Source organism: Halichoerus grypus, chromosome 1 (genome assembly GCF_964656455.1).
Source record: "Halichoerus grypus chromosome 1, mHalGry1.hap1.1, whole genome shotgun sequence".
Classification (NCBI taxonomy): domain Eukaryota; kingdom Metazoa; phylum Chordata; class Mammalia; order Carnivora; family Phocidae; genus Halichoerus; species Halichoerus grypus.
This window is the reverse complement of record NC_135712.1, coordinates 57,506,745-57,527,483: the sequence shown is the minus strand read 5'-3', so window position 1 is coordinate 57,527,483 and position 20,739 is coordinate 57,506,745. Positions and strand designations below refer to the sequence as shown.

The following is a 20,739-nucleotide window of genomic DNA, read 5'->3' as shown; positions in this document are numbered from 1 at the left end:
ATGCACAGTGTACAGTGAAAGTTTTTAAATGGATGAATAAATAACATGCTGAAAAGCATTATTGCTGCATTGCTCAGGAGAAGTTAATATAAAAAAAAAAAAGCAGTATAGAGCAATTCAACCCATTGCCTTGATTTTTCCTCTTTAAATCCTCCAAGAAGGCAGAAGCAATATATGCCTATGAAGACCCAGAGAAAGGAGGTCAACAGTGGGGAGAAGGGAGTTAAAGGGTTGGAAGGATTCCTAGTGGACAACAAAGGCACATTTTAGAATATATTATTTTTTGTGATACATTAAAGAGATAAATATTACATACTAATATGGGCAAATGTATATGACAGGCACTATGGGGAATATCAGGATAGTAGGATAGGTGGAATTGTGTTCCAATCCCCAGAGAACTTCCTGTTAATTACACTTAGTAGTCAGTACTTGCCTTGGAGTTGACTTTGCAACTTGCCTGCCATTCCTATCAGTAGCCCCTTGGGAAGCTCGCATTGGAAGTTTAAGCTGCCTCACTATCCAATTAAAGAGATCACAACTGTCTTCCTAAATCAGGTCTAAGCAGGGAATGTGATGATAAAAAATAGGAATTCAGGAGCCTGAATTACTGATATCACAGAATTTTAGGATTCATGAGAACTTAAGAAATGACCAGATTTTAGCTGAGACATTAATTATTTCAGGAAGGTTTCCTGATTCCCCAACACTACCTTAAATGCCCCCCACTTGCTGGATCTAGAGTGCCCTATTCGTTATTATCTCCATAGCAACACCCCCTAGTTTACTGCAATTGTTACTTGCATGTTTTACTCCCTTAGTCTGCTGGATCCTTAAGGGCAGAGATCTATAGTTGTTCATGGTTTCTCCCCAGCTTTTAGCAAGCATGATAGGTTCAACAAATATTTTTAAAATTAGGAATGAATCAAGTCCTATATACATTTGTGGTTTTCCATGTAATTACCATATCATTCTATGAATCACAGAGAATTGAATGACTTCCTTCTTTTCAATTACATCTGTATCCCCATAGCAGAGAAACTGCTTAAATTTCAGAGTAAGAACAGTATAGTCAATAGGAAGGACAAGGTCCACCTTTGAATTTAAGTCACCAACACCCTCCAATTAAGCCATATTTTAAAGTAGGGTCTCAGACCCAAGGACAAAGCCCTATCCCCCTTCCAATTAAGATAACGAAAACCAAGGGATTTGGCTAAGACCAAATCGTAGCACATAGATATGAGCTACCTCGATAGAAAAACCAGCAGAAACCTAGAGACAATGGGATATGTGCACCAAACTGTCTTTTGGGGTTTTAGGACCACTAACTTCTCCAACTAACCATTAAGTCTTTACTTACCACTTGTATTTTGTCTATTAATTCCCCAGCTACCTGCCCAGAAGGTAACATCAAAGAGATAAGAGGATGTGTAAGATGGGCTGAATGCTTCATATATACTTTCTTATTTAATTATTCCCAACTGGCATGGATATTTTCATGTCTGTTTTGTAGAGCAAACATTTTAATGAGGTAATTTGTTCATTGCCTCACCAGATAATGGGGGATACAACATGAACACCTGGATGTATTTGAATCATGTTATCCTTTTCTTCCCTGAACCTGACCTCTCTATTTTAAACCATGTATCTCTGACTTTTTATACTCTCTCTTTAATGAGTGAGCCCCAGAATCTAAATTAATAATTACATATCTACTTGTATCTACAACTTTGTGACTTGGACCTATGCTCATGAAAGTGTCCTATTTCCAGTTATCAATGGACAAAATCATCTTCCTGCTTTCTGACAATACTGCATTAAATCTATTCCCCAAATTTTAAAGCATGTTTAATGATTACTTCTTTTTTCCCCCAGATATATGAGTCCTGAGACAATAAAGAATTATTCTGAAAGCAAAAAACTTCTTTCCTTTATTAGAAAAGTATTGCTCAATTGGGTGTATAACACTAAAAAAGAAAAAGGAATCCCATCAAGGTAAGTGATTTTGAACCTTACTAGAAATGCTATTATACTGATTTTAAATACCATTTTTATTTTTTTTAATTTATATCCTGGGAGCTCCTGGCTGGCTCAGTTGGTAGAGCATGTAACTCTTGATCTCAGGGTTGAAAGTTGAAGCTGCACGAAAAATTTAAAAAATAAATTCATATCCTGAATACGTTGGAAAATATTTTGGAGTAGTTTACAATTAAATCACTTATATACATACAAAAAGTTACTTGAAGAAAAAAAGAGATAGTATAATAACTTTTTTTTATTATTGAAGTAAATTTCATATAACAAGATTAACCATTTTTAAGTGTATCCTTCCATGTTATTTAACACATTCCTTATGTTGGGCAACCATCATCTCGATCAAAATCCACAACATTTTTATTGCCCCCAGTGTAAATCCAGCACCCATTAAGCAGTCGCTCCCTATTACTCCTCCTGCCCCCTAGCTCTTGCATGGACTAGTTGGCTTTGTCTCTATGAATTTACCTGTTCTGAATGTTTCATATCACTAGAATCGTACAATATATAGCTTTCTGTTTCTGGCTTCTTTCACTCAGCATAAGGTTTTTCATCCACACGGTAGAATGTATCAGTAACATAAGTTTCATCCACTTTGTAACATGTATCAAGATTTATTCCTTCTTATGGCTGAATAATACAGATATATCATATTTTGTTTACCCACTCATCAGTCGATGGACATTTGGGTTGTTTTCACCTTTTAGCTATTGAGAACAGTGCTGTTATGAACATTCGTGTACAAGTATTTGAATACCTGCTTTCCACCTTTTGGCTATGCACCTAAGAGTGAAATTGTGGGATCATATGATAATTTTATGTTTAACTTATCGAGGAACCACCAAATTGTTTTCCACAGCTGCTAGACAATTTTGAAATCAGGAAATATAAGTTTATCAACTTTACTTTCTTTTTCAAGATTGGTGTAACAATGTGGAATGTTATATATAAATGTAATTCCATATAAATTTTAGGATTTGCTTAGTTTTGCAAAAAAATAATGTCTTTGAGACTTTCACGGGGATTGCACTGAATCTTCAATATCGCCATCCTAACAATATTAAGCTTTCCAATTCATGAACATGAGGTGACTTTTCGTTTATTTAGATCTTCTTTAATTTCTTTCAGGAATGTCTTGTAGTTTTCAGCATACAAGTCTTTGATTAAAGTTAATCCTATATTTATATTTTTTCTTTTTTGATGTTATTATAAATGAAATTGCTTTCTTAATTTCATTTTAGGATTGTTCATTCCTAGTGTATGATTTCTGTATATTGACTTTGTATTCTGAAGCTTTGCTGAATTCATTGATTAGCTCTCCTGTGTTTTGTGAATTTGCTGGGATTTTCTGTGTATAAGATCATGTCATCTATGAATAGAGATAATTTTACTTGCTCCTTTCCAATTTGGGTGCCTAGTTTCTTTTCTTAGATTCAAAAGGAGGAAATATAGACCCCTCTTCTCAATAAAAGTGTTAAAGATTATGTGGCATCCTTAATCTACCATACTCAATAAATACAAGAAAGATATTTTCATATTATAGGGTTTTTTAAAGCCTTCATAATTGAATAAAAGGAAGTCATTCAATTCTCTGTGAGTCATAGAATGATACGGTAATTACATGGAAAACCACAAATGTATATAGGACTTGATTCATTCCTAATTTTAAAGCCTTCGTAAAGGTCTACACGAACACCACAAGTACATAGGATAAATATTCCCTCACTCTTTTCTCAGATGGGCCTTTAGTCACTTTACTAAAAGAGTTACTTTTCACTGGGAAAAAAGAGAATACTCAGACTTTTTAAAAGACTTAGGGGGGAATATAAACAAACAAACAAAAGACCGAGGCTTGAAATGCTATCATAGTTCTCAAGTTAGAGAGGAAGATTTAGGCTAGATGATATATGGAATCTCTGACCCAGTCTGCTTCATTCCATAGTAATCCAGCAAGTCCACTGTGTGATTATTTCTCTAAATCTCCCAAGTGTATACTTGGGATGAATATAGTCCGTGTGTAACTGAACATTCACATTTTCTTGCTGACCTATAGAATAAGAATTATGGCAGGAAGGTCCAAGTGACCAAGTGGAACCCTGGCCAAAATAGTCATAAGAAGCAATATAGTATTCCAGGAGTAAAGAAATTAACACCAACATTAAAGATTTAAAGGAATTGTAAGCAATCCCCATTATATCCCTTTCAATTCATCTATCTGACAGAAACAAGTCAAAGTATAGTCAATTATAGATTTAAGCAAAAGGTAACATCAAGTGCAATGCTGTGCCAGATATGACTTTATTCCTGAAAGAAATAAAGAAAAGCAGTCTGTATTTTGTCCAAGATAAGATGTTGGAGGCTCCTGAACTTAACTCTTCCATCAACACACCAAATCTACAGCCACATATGGATCACTTCCCTCTCAAAGAAATCCATAAACTAGCTGAGTGATTCTTACACATCAGACTAATGAGAGAATACCTACACTGAAACAGGTAGGAAAGACTGAGACACACTCTCAGCATAAAACTCACCCCCTGGCATCGAGGCATGTGATCAGAAGGGAACTCATGGCCCCCAGCTTCTCCATGAGAAGTAAAGGGTTTGGACCCAACATCTAGTGCTCCAACTTTTAAGACTTCCGCTTGAGAGATGGGCCCCCAAAACACCTGCTCTGAGAGCTAATTGGGCTTATGTCCACAAGATCCAGAAGACTAGAGCAGACAACGAAACAGTTCTTAATGAGCTTGCAAGGACAGTGTCTACCTGAAATGAACTTGTGCAAGAGTTTGGCACCCTGACTTTTGTGATTGCCATCCAGAGGACACACCCCCTATTAGTAACAGAAAAACATATGAAAGCATAAATCTCACTGGTAAAGATAAATATATAATAAAATTCAGGCTACTCTAGGGAGCCTGGGTGGTTTAGTCCGTGAAGCGTCTGCCTTCAGCTCAGGCCATGATCCCAGGGTTCTGGGATCAAGTCCCACATCAGGCTCCCTGCTCAGCAGGGAGCCTGCTTCTCCCTCTGCCTCTGCCTCTCTCTCTGTCTCTCATGAATAAATAAATAAAATCTTAAAAAAATAAATAATATAAAATTCAGGCTACTCTAATATTGTAACAATGGTGGTAAATCACATTAAAATCTAGCATAAAGGTTAAAAGTCAAAAGTATTAAAAAAACTAATATAACTACAATAATGGATACACAAGATAAAAAGGGGTAAATATAAATTATGACTCTCAACAAACTGGGTAAAAAAGGGGTGTACCTCAACAAAGGCCCTATGTGACAATCACACAGCTAACATCATATTCAACAGTGAAAAGCTGAAGGCTGAAAACTTTTCCTCTGAGATCAGGAACAAGATAAGGAGGCCCACTCTCATCATTTTTATTAAACATAGTATTGGAAGTCCTAGCCAGAGTAATTAGGCAAGAAAAAAAAAGTCATCCAAATCAGAAAGAAATGAGTAAAACTGACATCTTTTGCAGATGTCATGATATATACAGAAAATCCTAAGAACTCCACCAGAAAAAGGTAGAACTAATAAAGAAATTCAGTAAAGTTACAGGATACAAAATCAATATACAAACATCAGCAGCTAATGACAAAAGAGGGAAATTAAGAAAATCCCATTTATAATTGCATCAAAATGAATAAAATACCTAGGAATAAATTTAACCAAGGAGGCAAAAGACCTGTACACTGATTACTATAAGACATTGATGAAAGAAATTGAAGAAGATTCAAATAAATGGGAAGTTATCCTGTGCTTATGAATTGGAAGAATTAATGTTGTTAAGATGGCCATACTACACAAAGCAATCTATAGATCCAATGCAATCCTTACCAAAATTCCAATAACATTTTTTACAAAAATTTTAAAAAATCCTAATATTTGTATGGAATCACAAAAGATCCTGAATAGCCAAAACAATCTTGAGAATAAAGAATAAAACTGGAGGTATCACACTTCTTGATTTCAAACTATATTAAAAAGCTGTAGTAAACAAATAGTATGGTATTGGCATAAAAACAGACACATAGATCAATGGGAGAGAATAGAGAGCCCAGGAATAAGCCCATGGGTATATAGTCAATTAATTTATGACAAAGGAGTCAATGATATACAATGCAGAAAGGATAGTCTCTTCAGTAAATGACGTTGGGAAAACTGGACAGCCACATGAAAAATAATGAAACTAGACCACTATCTTACACCATACACAAAAATCAATTTGAAATGGAGTAAACTAAGACCTGAAACCATAAAACTCCCAGAAGAAAACTCCATGATAGCATTCTTGGCAATGACTTTTGGATTTGACACCAAAAGCAAAGGCAACAAAAGCAAAAATAAACAAGTAGGACTACGTCAAAACTGAAAAGCTTCTACACAGAAAAAAAAAATCAACAAAATGAAAAGGCAAGCTATGGAGTGGGAGAAAATAGTTGCAAATCATATATCTGGTAAGGTGTTAATATCCAATATGTGTAAAGAACTCATACAACTCAATAGTAAAAACAAACAAACAAACAAAAACCATCACAATTAAATAATGGTCAGAGGAACCAAATAGACACTTTCTCAAAGAAGACATACAAATGGTCAAAGAATACATGAAAAGGTGCTTAATGTCACTAATATCAGGGAAATGCAAATCAAAACACAATGAAATATCACCTCACACCTATTAGAATCCCTATCAACAAAAAGACAAGAGATAATATGTGTTGGCAAAGATGTAGAAAAAAGTGAACCCTTGTGCACTGTTGGTAAGTATGAAAATTGGTACAGCCCCTATGGAGAGCAGTTTGGAGATTCTTCAAAAAAAAATAAAAATAAAAATAGAACTACTGCATGATCTAGCAATCCCACATCCAGGTATACATCCAAAGGAAATGAAAACAGGATATCAAAGAGATATCTGCTCTCCTGTGTTTAATGCAACATATTCACAGTAGCTAAGACATGAATTTAAACTAATTGTCCATCAACAGATGAATGAATAAAGAAATATGGTATATATATACACAAGAGAGTATTATTCCCATGAGAAAGAAGGAAATCCTGCCATTTGCAACAGTGTGGATGGATGCTGAAGGCATTATGCTAAATGAAATAAACCAGAGAAAGACAAATACTGCATGACACCACATCAGGGTGCATGTGCCCCTTCGAATCTGTACTTTTGTATCTTTTGGGCAAGTACCTAGTAGTGCAATTGCTAGATCATAGGGTAGTTCTATTTTTAACTTTCTAAGGAACTTCCATCCTGTTTTCCAGAGTGGCTGCACCAGTTTGCATTCCCACCAACAGTGTAAGAGGGTTCCCCTTTCTCCACAACCTGCATCCTTGCCAACATCTGTTGTTTCCTGAATTGTTAATTTTATTCTGACCGGTGTGAGGTGATATCTCATCATGGTTTTGATTTGTATTTCCCTGATGATGAGTGATGTTGAGCATCTTTTCATGTGTCTGTTAGCCATCTGGATGTCTTTTTTGGAAAAATGTCTTTTCATGTCTTCTGCCCATTTCTTTTTTTTTTTTTAAGATTTTATTTATTTATTTGACAGAGAGATAGAGAGCACAAGTAGGCAGAGAGGCAGGCAGAGGGAGAGGGAGAAGCAGGCTCCCCGTTGAGCAGGGAGCCTGACGCGGGGCTCTATCCCAGGACCCTGGGATCATGACCTGAGCCGAAGGCAGACGCTTAACGACTGAGCCACCCAGGTGCCCCTTCTGCCCATTTCTTAACTGGATTATTTATTTTTTGGGTGTTGAGCTTGATAACTTCTTTATAGATTTTGGATACTAACCCTTTATCAGATAAGTCATTTGCAAGTATCTTCTGCCATTCCATAGGCTGCCTTTTAGTTTGATTGACTGTTCCCTTGCTGTGCAGAATTTTTATCTTGATGAAGTCCCAATAGTTCATTTTTGCTTTTATTTCCCTTGCCTCCAGAGATGTGTCTATTAAGAAGTTGTTGTAGCCGAGGTCACAGAGGTTGCTGCCTATATTCTCCTTTAGGATTTTAATGGTTTCCTGTCTCACATTTAGGACTTCCATCCATTTTGATTTAAATATTTTGATAAACTGTGGATGCATACTGGTCCATTACCACACATCCTGGGATTTTTTTTTTTTTTTTACAGATTTTATGCCTCAACAAGGAAAGATGCTCATGATACATTGTTAAGAAAAAGAAAAAAGTTTACAGAACAATATGTATGATATAATTTCTTTTGTGTTTACAAATAATGATTACATAAACAAAAAGATTGGACCAATATTCAAACTGTTAATAGTAATCATGTCTGGCAGGTGGAAGGGATTCCCTTTGTTTTATTATTTTTTTAATATTTCCAGTTTGAATTATCCCCATCTCGTGACCAAAAGTATTTCTATTAAAACTAAAAATGGTTGAGAGTTGAGAAAGATGGGGGGAAAGAAGAGGGGAAACAAGCCTCAAGACATTTAGCAGAGGAGGACATTAAAAGGACAATATCTGAAGCAGGATGCCAGAAAGTGTTAGGTAGGGATTGCTTCTACCCAGAACTAAGCTGGGCTGTGTACTACAGATGATTAAAACAGAACTAAACATATAATGAAAATAATTCAGTATAATTATTTTATCAGATAAAACTCTTTTTTTTGTAGACATTGCATTCTTCGTGTATGCCATAAAATTGTATTTACTGATGAATTTGAGTACATTGGGTATCTTGTGATACTAATGAATATGTTTCCCATTATAATTTCTTGGATACCTGAGTTAAGTGATATCTATGAGCATGAATTAAGATATTGCAACTACTCTTTTCTTGCATTTTATATAATGGAGTCCCTACTTAAGGTAATCTGAAATTGTGTGTGTGTGTGTGTGTGTGTGTGTGTGTGTGTGTATCTGTATATGTGTGAACATGTTATATGTCTCACAGAGAGATTCTCTGACTTCATTTTTCAACACTACCTAAACACAATTTTCTAAAGGAGTGTATGAAATTCTTTCTCACTTCACAAACAAACTTTAATTTTTAAAGGTAAATTTTTAAGGCAACTCAGTAGAAAACATCCATACTTTAAGAATTGATTTTGTATTTGTAAAAATAAATTTTAAAATGGTATGTGTCAAAGGGAGTTTCAAAGATATTGGCAGTGTTCATAAACTTAGCAGGGTAGTGTTCATTTTATTTTTTAATACTAGATAGATAAACAGATCAATAGGTAGAGTGATAGATACTCCTTTATACTTGAAAAACATTTCATGACCTGATTTTTAAATCTAATATAAAGGTAGTTGTAAAATGAGGAAATGTACCACCACAAACTGATAATAGTATTGTGTTATATGAATCAAAAATTGGAGAATGAGTATGTGAGTACATAACATGATGGACAAAAACAAGGGAAAACTTAGAAGCAACACCATGACACCTGCAAGGAACATCACTCCCAGTGACTGGAGCTTGGGATGGATTGGTCAGCATGGATATTGGAGAGATGTTAGATTGGTGTGGAGGATATGGAAAATGATACAGGACACATGGACGTAAAGAAGAAAGAAGTTCATGGGCCATGCTATCTCTCCCACTTCCCTGACATCAGCTACCATTTATTGTCTAATAACTTCCAAATTCATGTTCCCAGCTCATATCTTATCAAGAGCCTCAGATCATATAGAAAACTGAGGACTGGATCTCTCCAACAAAATACTATACAAACATCTCAAACAGCACATTCTAAAAAATTTATCTTCTCTAAACCTACTTTTCCCTCAAAATTCCACTGGAAACCCAATTTCCCAGACTAGCATCCACAATCATCTTTAATACTTCCCACTCTCTTAGCTATGCTTCAATATTTCAAGCATTTTAATTTTAAATTAATATGATGACTTACTAGTGTTTCAGACAAGTAGTCTTAAGGTAGATCAGAAAAAATCTAACTAGTGATGTTTCAGTTATTGTGGAAAATGTTGCAGTAAAAGCAAAACCAAGATAACCTATTTTTTTTAATCAACAGATGGCTGCAATGAGGAAGGAATATTTTTTACATACCTGGAACCTATTTGAGTTAGCAATTACATTAGTTGGCATCATAGATATAATTCTTATTGAGACAAATTCCATTACTTATACTCTTGATTTTATTCTAACAGTAATCTTTATAAAAATTGTTCGATTTCTTCGCATACTACGTATTTTGAAGGTAAAGAACTATTAAATCATTCAATTTCAAATTTCTACTGACTGCATCATGAAATATGAACTAAAATCAGTTTAGTAGTTTTATGATTTCCACTTTCTATTGAGGTGATGTTTATATTTTAAATTTTATAACCCTTTCACAAATTAAATTTTATAACATATTATTTTATGAATATCCAAATTATGTATTTCCTGTGTTTTCCTGTCTATGCTCCATAATCTCCATACTCTGCCCTCCAACCAGCTGCCATTAATCCTCAAAGTGCTAGCTTATGGTCATTCTTCAAGATTCAGTTTAAGTATCACCTAATAAAGGACATCATTTTTTTTTATCTTGTTAGCATTCTGTACATACTCTCTTTTGCACTTATCCTTGGGGTCAAACAAGAAATATAATTGTGGTGGGTTCCAACCCCCGAATAAACCTTCTAATAAGAAGGTTAATAGGAGGGGCGCCTGGGTGGCTCAGTCGTTAAGCGTCTGCCTTTGGCTCAGGTCATGATCCCGGGGTCCTGGGATCGAGCCCCGCATCGGGCTCCCTGCTCCACGGGAAGCCTGCTTCTCCCTCTCCCACTCCCCCTGCTTGTGTTCCCTCTCTCGCTGTGTCTCTCTCTGTCAAATAAATAAAATCTTTAAAAAAAAAAAAAAGAAGGTTAGTAGGAGATTTCACAGGTAAAAGTGGCAGTACTTTATGGACATTTATGACTTAAGCCCAGAAGATTAATTGCATTGTTTTCCAAGAATTTAAACCAGTTGAAATTAGCATCCAATTCTCTATAAGGGACATAAGTAAAGAGTAAATTCATAACTTCACCATAGGTGTCCAACATTATTAATTATAAGGAAATCACTCTGGTCATGAAGTTATAAAATTACCGTGAATAAAATAACTAAAAACCTTGATAGGTTACTATAGTTATTGTTGAAAGCATGTTATTTCTTATTATTATCTACTTTAGTTAAACTAATCAATATATAATTATCTAAATGTATACAATTTATATTAAATAGTAGTTCTGTTTTTTTCCAGCTCATAACCCCAAAGTTGCTGCAAATAATAGATCAAAAGATGAGTCACCAGCTGTCCTTTAAGTATGCTATACTAAAAGGATATGTCCAAGGTGAAGCAGACATAATGACTATAATTGATCAGATTTCAAGTTCTAAGCAAGTTAAACAGGTGAGAAAACTTTCAATAGTAAGGAAAGGGTTTATTCCTCCAATCCCTCAGTTGCCCTCACCCATTATGTCCTCTATCTATATATGTAGATGGGGATTTTGACTCGATTCGCTAAGTAATTTCTGTAAAAACTTAAACTAGTCTACATTTGTATTACTCAAAAGCTTCCTTACTTAAATGTCTGTGCCACAGTAACAAATCATGAGGTTTTTGCAACCCACCTTTTGGTTCTTGTGGAGGCTATCATGAAACATATGTGCAGTGGTCATCAGCTCCCTCCTGATGCAAGTTCCAGGATCTGTCAGCTACAGGTGCACTAAATAGGAAATATTGGAGGATGAGACATAATGGCAGTGTTAAGCAAAGGGAGCTTCCTCATAATTCCCAAAGGCTCCCTTCCTCACTCCTTGCCTGATTTTCCCACAGTAAATAGTAAAAGAAGCAAAGGATGGGGATCTGGCAGATGGAAAAAGTAAGAATAACTCATCTAGAAGGAAACCTTGTCTAATTTCTTCCTTACACAGATAAGGAACAAAAAAGAGCCAAGAGAGGTTGAATGGTTATTCTCAAAGTCACATGGCTAGTAAACAACGAAGAGAAGTCTAGGGCCTAAGTTCTAGATTTTCACTTTTTTGACGGAGGTGGTTGTTCTCACAAGTTTGTCAACTATGTGAAATATTTACCTTTCAAGGCAATGTAGAACACGTGAATGCCATGTAATATGCCCAAAGCTCTGTAGTTGAGAAAATTGAACGTGTGATATGTAGTAGAACACAAAAAAACAGTATCTTTCCTTTCTTCACCACCTGTAACTTTAAAACTGTTTTCCTGAATTTTGTTACCTGTTCTAACCTGGAAAAGAATATTTAGCACTGGAATTTGAGGATACACAGTAGGGAAAACAAAAGGACCTGAATCTCTAAGATGTCCAGTTTTAGTCCTCATTTCTGCTCTCACACAGTTTGGCCAAACCTTCTACCTCATTTAAGATTGAAACCACTTTTTATTCTCTCCACCAATTTGCTGGAGCAAAATAAAATTTATTGCACAAAATTCAATTCTAATCCCTGAAAAGCTCCCCATCATATTTTTTCTTTGAAGTTATTAGTTAGGTAAAAAAAAAATCCATCAGTAGCAAATGTAAAAATATTTTATAACAGCTTGTTCTCCAGTGGGGATAACTCTTCTTTTATTTTGTAGATATTATTAAGGAGGATTATGAAGAATACAGGACATGCTATGAAAGAGCTGGGTATGTACCCCTTGCCCTAAAGATTAAACACAACCATCTCTTATTATCATTACTCCAGAAAGGCAATTATTTTGATAACTAAACTGATCTTTGAGGAAACCTATTTATTACTAGTAATAAAGTATATAACTTTAATCAATATGATCATATCTTTGGTTTGGATGGGTTTAGTGTAATATTACCTCTCCACACTTGTTCTTCCTGCCTTATACCTCAATGAAGACCTTTTAATTTCTCTTTAAAGGAAACACATTGGCATTGCATGTTTATACATGCTATTATCACCTTATAAATTCTATTTTCTTCCAAACCAAAAGTACACATACCTTGCTGAGCAAAACAAGGAAAAAAGTTATTTTTTTTCCCTTCACTTGCCACAGAGCTACCATCTGAGGATTTAGGATTTATAAGTTGAAATCAGAAGAGAATCTCACAGATCTCTGATAGACCACTGGGAGCTTCTATGCCTAAACATGAGAACAGTTTATTCTCTGAGTCATGCCACGTCATGCTCCTAGTACAGGATAAATCCTGGGAGTGGGACAGACACACTCCTATAGTATAGTGTTCATGTGAGAGGAGAAGAAGGGGGTTTGGTACTAGGTGGTGGGCAGCAAAAGGGCACAGCAAGTCTGAGAATCAAACAAGACTTGAGAGATTTGCATGGCAGATAGTTATCAAGCTAGACAAGAAGCCATCACGAAGGAAAAGCCAAAATGTAGAATCTAAGTGAATGCAACTCTCGTGGGCATTCAGGAATCCAGATAAGTCAAGCAGAAGAGCATAGACGGATGAGTCATCTAGATGCGCAAGAATGCTGGGTGGACAATGACCCAAGATGAATGAGAGGACTTAATCAGAAGCCATATCTAAGTGCTAATCCTAATTCAAACAGAATAGAAAAGTAGGACATAAACTCTAGACCTAGAGCCCAGAAGAGCTTCTCAGTGTCACATGCAGGTGTATCAGTGTAATTGTTAATCCTAGAATGAGGGCTGTCTGTCCTTCCTCATGGGCTTAGGTATAAACTGACAAGAAAACGGCAAGCAGAACTCTGCAACTACTGGAGGCCTCATCAGGGAGAGATATATTTCTCTGTGTTGGGAGTTGTATTTCATGGATTTAGAGTGGAAATACTAGCTTATTGTCTACATGAAATATTTAAATAATGTTCTTATTTTATCTGAACATATTATTTTTCAGGCTACTTAGAGTATGATCACCCAGAAATCGCTGTTACTATGAAAACAAAGGAGGAGATTAATGTCATGCTCAATTTGGCTAGAGAAATTGTTAAGGTTTTTAGGTCAAAAGGAATTATTCATAAAATTGAAGGTTCTGAAATTAATAAGGTAAGGTAGCATATTTTTAAAACAAATATACTTACTTGATATATAGTTATTCATGATCTTCAAACCTACTTTTGATTTTTCAATATAAGCCATCTCTGAGATATGACTATCTAACTTAAAATAATTATCTAAAGATAAGCACCTACAATAGAGCATTTCCTTCCCTGAGCTCCAATGCTCAATTTCTCTTTCCCTTTCTTGCCACAAGGGACCATCTCTTTCTATGCTTTGCTCCCAAACCAATGGTATGATGAAACTATTTCTCTTCCTAGGCTACAGTGGATATTAGTATTTTTCTAGGAATTATCTTTGACACTGAGACAACTTTTCCCATAGAATCCTGTGATTTATAAGAACATTCAATTATAGGGTAAAAATTCACTACATTTCCTTTCTCTAAATTATTTAAATGGTACCATGACATATAAAAAAATAGAAGATCCCAACTAATTCTGTAAGTACAAAATTTACTCTCCAAATTGGGAATAGTATAAGAAAAAACCCAAAAGCTATTATGCTTGTGAATACATATACAAAACTTTTAAACATAATGGTAGCTAATTGAATCTGGTAGTATATTAAAAGTTTAGTATACTATAACTAAGAATGTTTTAGCTCCCCAAATAGCTATATAACTTATTAAGAGATTTAAAGAGAAAGAAAAAATTTGACAAAATTTATTATTCAAAATATTTTTTAAAATTCTTTTAAGGCTAATAAGAGAAGTAGCATCCTTAACTAAATAAAGAGTTTCTATTAAAAATTTAAAAGAAACATTGTGTTGGATGTCAAAACATTGTATTGGATGTCAAAACATTTATAAGTATTCCAATTAAAGTCAGGAATGAAAGAAGAATGAACAGTGCCACTCCAAATACTGAATGCTGTGCTGGAAGTCTTAGCCAGGTCAAGAAAAAAAAAGAAAGGAAATTGAGAGATAAAATTTTTGGAAAGAGGAAAAAAATTATTATATGTTGATTGTTTAATTTAAAATCCTAGGAAAATAAATTAAAATCTGTAAGAATAAGATAAATCATAGGGTATTCAGAAATAATATCAAAATTCAAAATTCTTCCCCAACTAAAGAAAATGTAGAAAAATATTCTATTCACAGTATTGATTAAGAACTCTAAATCCTTAAGTGTGAACCTAACATAAAATATATAACATCTATGTGGCAAGAACTGAAAGGCATATTTGAGCAGGTAGAAGGATCAGTCACCTTAAAGATAAAACAATGGAAATTATCCTATTTGAGTAACAGAAGTAAAAAGATTGAAGAAAAGTGAACAAAATCTAAGGGACCCATGAGATCCAATCAAGTGGACCAACATATGCACTGTGGGAATTCCGCAAGGAGAAGGGAGAGAGAGAGACAGAGAATATTTGAAGAAATAATGGCCAAAAATTTCCCAACTTAGATGAAAGACATAAATATTAACATCCAAGAAGTTCAATAAATTCCAAGTAGGATGATCTGAGAGAGACCCACACCAAGACACATTATAATCAAATTGTCAAAAAGACAAAAAGAAAATTTTGAATCAGCAATAGCAACTCATCCCATATAAGCAATCCTCAATAAGATTATTATCAGATTTCTCATCAGATACTTTGTAGACCAGAAGGAAGTGAACTGATATATTCAAAGTGCTAAAAGAGAAAAAAACCTATCAACAAAAAATCCTATTTTCAGCAAAACTGTCCTGCAGAAATGAGAAATTAAGACATTCCCAGATAAACAAAACTGGAGGGAGTTTATTACCGCTAGATCTGCCATGAAAGAAATGCTAAAAGGAGTCCTACAGATTGAGTAGACACCTCCCAACAGAGGATATTCAAATGACTAATACATAACAAAAGGTACTAAATTTCATTGTCATAAGCTTAATACAAATTAAAACCAAATGAAATACCAATACACAACCATCAGAATACTTGATTTTTTTTTTAACTAACTGTAGGCAATAATGTAGAACAACTGAAACGTTAGAATAAGAGTGTAAATTAATGCAATCACTTTGGAATTGTTAGGCAGAATCTACTAAATTTGAACATACACATATGACACAGCAATTAGATTACAGAACCATAGATCCACAGAAATGTATACATATGTACAGCAAACAAATACAGCAGCATTACAAAGGCCAAAACTGGCACACCCAAAATGTTGATCAATAGTAGACAAAACTGTGGTATATTCATACAACATAATCCTCTACAGCAATGAAAATGACAGGAATGAACTTCTGCTCCCTGCAATATTAGAGATGAATCTCACAAACATACTATTGAGCAAATAAAACCAGACACAAACAAGTACATACTCATTGATTTCATGCAGATAAATCTCAAAACCAAACAAAGCTAAACTCTGATAGAAGAGAGGTCATCTTTAGATAGAAGAAATGACTAGAAGAGAATATAAGAGAGGATTTTAGGTGCAGTAAATGTTTTATTTCTTAATCTGGGTGCTGGTTAACCGGATCTTTTCACATTGTAAATGTTCTTTGAGCAGACATTTATTAATCTGTGCACTTTTTGTTTATCTACTTTAGTAAAAAAAAAGTTTACTTTTAAATGTTTAATCTATGACTTCAGAATGATGATAACAGAAAAATGCTATCAGTGGGGAGAAGTTGAAGGTTTCCATAGAAGAACAAAAATCTCAGAAGAGCAAGTAAAGGAAATAGTACAAAGCCATAATTTCTTAAGCATTCTGTGAACACTGGTTTTGTTCATCTTCTTTCTTATATTTCGTGGTTTTAGTTAATAATGGCCAAAAAAAGAGAGATACTTGATTTTCAACCTGTTATCAAGCCCCTTACTGTTGAAGAAGCACTCTACCATATTCCATGGCTAGATAAAGACAAAGACCATATAAACTTCATTCAGGTAATATTTTTATTTTCTGGTAATACCATCTATAATGTACCAACAAATGATTTTTTTTAATGAAGACTGTGATTCTCTCCAGCTTAAAACTCTTTAAAAGTCTTTTATTGTCTATGGGATAAAATCAAAATCCCTTTAAGTGACCTGGAAAGTCCTTCCCCAGTCTGCCTCCTGTCTACATTTCCATCATCATCTTCTGTTGTCCATTCATCATATACCTCATACTCTATTTATACTCAACCTTGCATGGTACCCCAAACCCTTTTCACTGTTTTCTAATTCCCTTCCTCTGGAGGTGCTGTTTACTTTTCTTGAAATGTCCTTTGTTCACTTTTTTTTTTTTCCCAAATCTTGCTTCTCTGGAAAGATCCTGGAAACATCCCTACCAAAGGTAACTCAGAAAAGTAGGCTTTGTGGGCAAATACCCCACCAGTAGAAGACCATTCTGTGGTCCATCCTGAGTTTGGAGGACCAAAGTTGTCGCCATTGTATCCATTATACAGTTTCATTATAGCATTAAGTACATTGCATTACAATTACCTTTACATCCCTCTTCTGTGCTATATCCTTTAGCTCATCCATCTTTTGAATACCCAGCCCCTTGCACTTTGCATATTACATAGAAGATGCTCAAAGACTGTTTGTAGAATGAACAATTAAATAGGTCTAACTTGTTCTAATAACATTCTTTTTCTATATCTACTTGGTGCCAAAGGAGCAGGTGCATATTTTCCACCTGCTTAAAATATTTTGAATGAATGAATTTTTTATTTACTTCATCAGCTGTTTAGAGCATAACTATGTGTGAGACGTAGATATGCCATTAGCCTGAATCTGTTCTGATTATTTTTCATCCAGATGAAATATTTTTATCTTTCCATTACATTCTTACTCTTATATTAGATTAGTTCTTTTCTAATCCATGTATAAATACCCCATCTGAAGTTACGAAGATCTATGAATATCCCCTTCTTCTCTTTGGTATTTATAACTCCTATTTTCTCTTACAAATTTATCACTAACACAATAAGTTGGATCTTACTGACTGATATTCTAAAATGTAAAAACTTTTATTAAGATGTAAACTTCAACATCCTCAACCACTGCTAATATAGTGTTTGTATCTTATATATTTGGTGGTATTTTTAAGGAAAGAGCCAGAGTTGTAACATTTGATTGTGGAAATGATATATTTGAAGAAGGTGATGAGCCCAAAGGAATTTATGTAATAATATCAGGTATGATAAAGGTAAGTCAAAGTTATTCATAAATGCACTTGGGAACATTAGTTAAAAATTCTATAAAATTGAGAATTCATAGTTCTCCATGTTAAGAACTGCATTGTTCCTCTTTTAGGACAACAGCTACCATCCAATTTTCTTGTTCAAACACAGTGGTTAACATTACCTATCACCTTTTAAGCATTACTTTCCCATAGATAACAAGAAACCATCTAAAGGATCATCTTTAAGATGGAATATTATAAGTTGTTTTCATCTTATGTTTATCTGAATTGGGCATTTAGCCATTCTAAGGCAGGTATAGGTTGGCTGAGTAGAAGGATTCAGAAATATTGCAGTATCTAGGAATGCTTTTGCTAATTTAATAAAATCGCCTTAAAAGGTATAAGTAAGAAGTATCCTCAAAACAATATCTACATATTAAAATTGTTAAAACCAAAGGAAAAAAGTAAAAAATTAGAGAGTTTTGTAATTAACTGGCATATGTTTTTTTTCTCTTTCTTCATTCCTAAACAGCTTCAAAGATCAAAACCTGGTTTCGGAATTGACCAAATGCTCTGGGAGTCAGAGGAAAAAGATTATCAGCTAATGTACACAGACTTTGCGATCAGTGGGGAAATAATAGGAGAGCTAAACTGTTTAACTAACGAACCCATGATGTGTTCTGCTACCTGCAAAACTGTAGTGGAGGTCAGAAAACATCACCATATGGTCTATTGCTGTATCTTATTAAATATCTAGTATCAAATTTAAGGTTATTTCTGTACTTAGCATATGTTTACAGTCTAGTGATAATTTTATTAAAAAATAGGAATAGTAAAGGAATAAAACTTGTTACCAAATTATACTTATCCAGTATACTGTCCTGGCAAAATGGCTTGCAAAAGTTAACCTACCATATTGAAAAATTTAACCAGAAAAACTGATTAAATGAGGTCTCTCATGGGGAAATTAGAGGACATATTTTAGCTATCAATACCATAATTCGGGGGGTCAGGAAGGGAAAAAGTCAGAGAACTAACATCTATTGATAAAAAAGTTGAGCAAAGTGGATGGAAGTTTCCCCAGGCACAATGAGAACAAAATTCTCAAAGCAACAGGGGCTATCACTGGCCTAATTTAAACTCAAAAAGAACAATGACTGCAAACAATTGAACCCCATAATATGTAAAAATCCATAAGTTGATGATGATACCAAATTTGTTTAATTTCCAATAAGATTGTTGGGATATTAACTTACTACTCTATAAATTGATTTTTTTTTTAAATAGAAAGAATTCAACATTTATCCTGCCTAACTATGAACTCTTTCAAGGTAACCGAAAAAAAAAATGAAGAAATATTCTTCTATACAGAATTCCAGCTAACAAATGTAGAAACAGAGAATTAGAATATCTTCACAATTCACAGCGCTAACCAGAGCACATACCCTCCCCAGTGTCCATCACCCAGTCACCCCATCCCTCCCATCCCACCCCCCACTCCAGCAACCCTCAGTTTGTTTACTGAGATTAAGAATTCCTCATATCAGTGAGGTCATATGATACATGTCTTTCTCTGTTTGACTTATTTCACTCAGCATAATACCCTCCAGTTCCATCCATGTCGTTGCAAATGGCAAGATCTCATTCCTTTTGATGGCTGCATAATATTCCATTGTATATATATACCACATCTTCTTTATCCATTCATCTGTTGATGGACATCTTGGCTCTTTCCACAGTTTGGCTATTGTGGACATTGCTGCTATAAACATCGGGGTGCACGTACCCTTTCGGGTCCCTACTTTTGTATCTTTGGGGTAAATACCCAGTAGTGCAATTGCTAGATCATATGGTAGCTCTATTTTCAACTTTTTGAGGAACCTCTATACTGTTTTCCTGAAACAAATAATGCAATATATGTTAAGAAAGAAAAAAAGAAGAAGAAGAATGTAGCAGGAGGGGAAGAATGAAGGGGGGGAAATCGGAGGGGGAGAAGAACCATGAGAGATGATGGACTCTGAAAAACAAACTGAGGGTTCTAGAGGGGAGGGGGGTGGGAGGATGGGTTAGCCTGGTGATGGGTATTGAGGAGGGCACGTTCTGCATGGAGCACTGGGTGTTATGCACAAACAATGAATCATGGAACACTATATCTAAAACTAATGATGTAATGTATGGGGATTAACATAACAATAAAAAAAACAAATGAAATAATTCATTAAAATTCAAAAAAAAAAAGAATATCTTCATTTTGCCATCTCAATGAAATAATGGATCTAGGCAACAGCCATCAATTGATGCTAAAACTACTGTGTGCAATGTTAATGGGAAACTTTATAGTGAAAGGACCTGGCTGGCACCACCTAAAAAACAATTGTAGCATCACTAAAAGTTGGACAGCTGGGCATCATGTACCTCTGGATATGATGCTGCAAAGCTGGTTCTTTGAAAAGATCAACAAAATTGATAAACATTTAGCCAAATTCATAAAAAGAAGAGAGAGAGAGAAAGAGAGAGAGAGGATTCAAATAAACAAAATCAGAAATGAAAAAGGAGAAATAACTGACCCCACAGAAATACAAA

The 20,739-nt window shown here is 34.7% G+C and overlaps 1 protein-coding gene across 1 annotated transcript in view; it reads left to right on the top strand.

The window, feature by feature from the left end:
- Positions 1 to 20,739, top strand: part of SLC9C1 (solute carrier family 9 member C1) — a 74,198-nt gene that overhangs the window by 42,962 nt on the left and 10,497 nt on the right. The window contains exons 14-22 of the mRNA XM_078058969.1: positions 1,876 to 1,995; positions 8,700 to 8,895; positions 10,065 to 10,250; positions 11,280 to 11,429; positions 12,630 to 12,681; positions 13,885 to 14,033; positions 16,806 to 16,931; positions 18,082 to 18,180; positions 18,689 to 18,862. Coding sequence (XP_077915095.1) covers positions 1,876 to 1,995; positions 8,700 to 8,895; positions 10,065 to 10,250; positions 11,280 to 11,429; positions 12,630 to 12,681; positions 13,885 to 14,033; positions 16,806 to 16,931; positions 18,082 to 18,180; positions 18,689 to 18,862 — 1,252 coding nt within the window. The remainder of the gene's footprint in view (positions 1 to 1,875; positions 1,996 to 8,699; positions 8,896 to 10,064; positions 10,251 to 11,279; positions 11,430 to 12,629; positions 12,682 to 13,884; positions 14,034 to 16,805; positions 16,932 to 18,081; positions 18,181 to 18,688; positions 18,863 to 20,739) is intronic.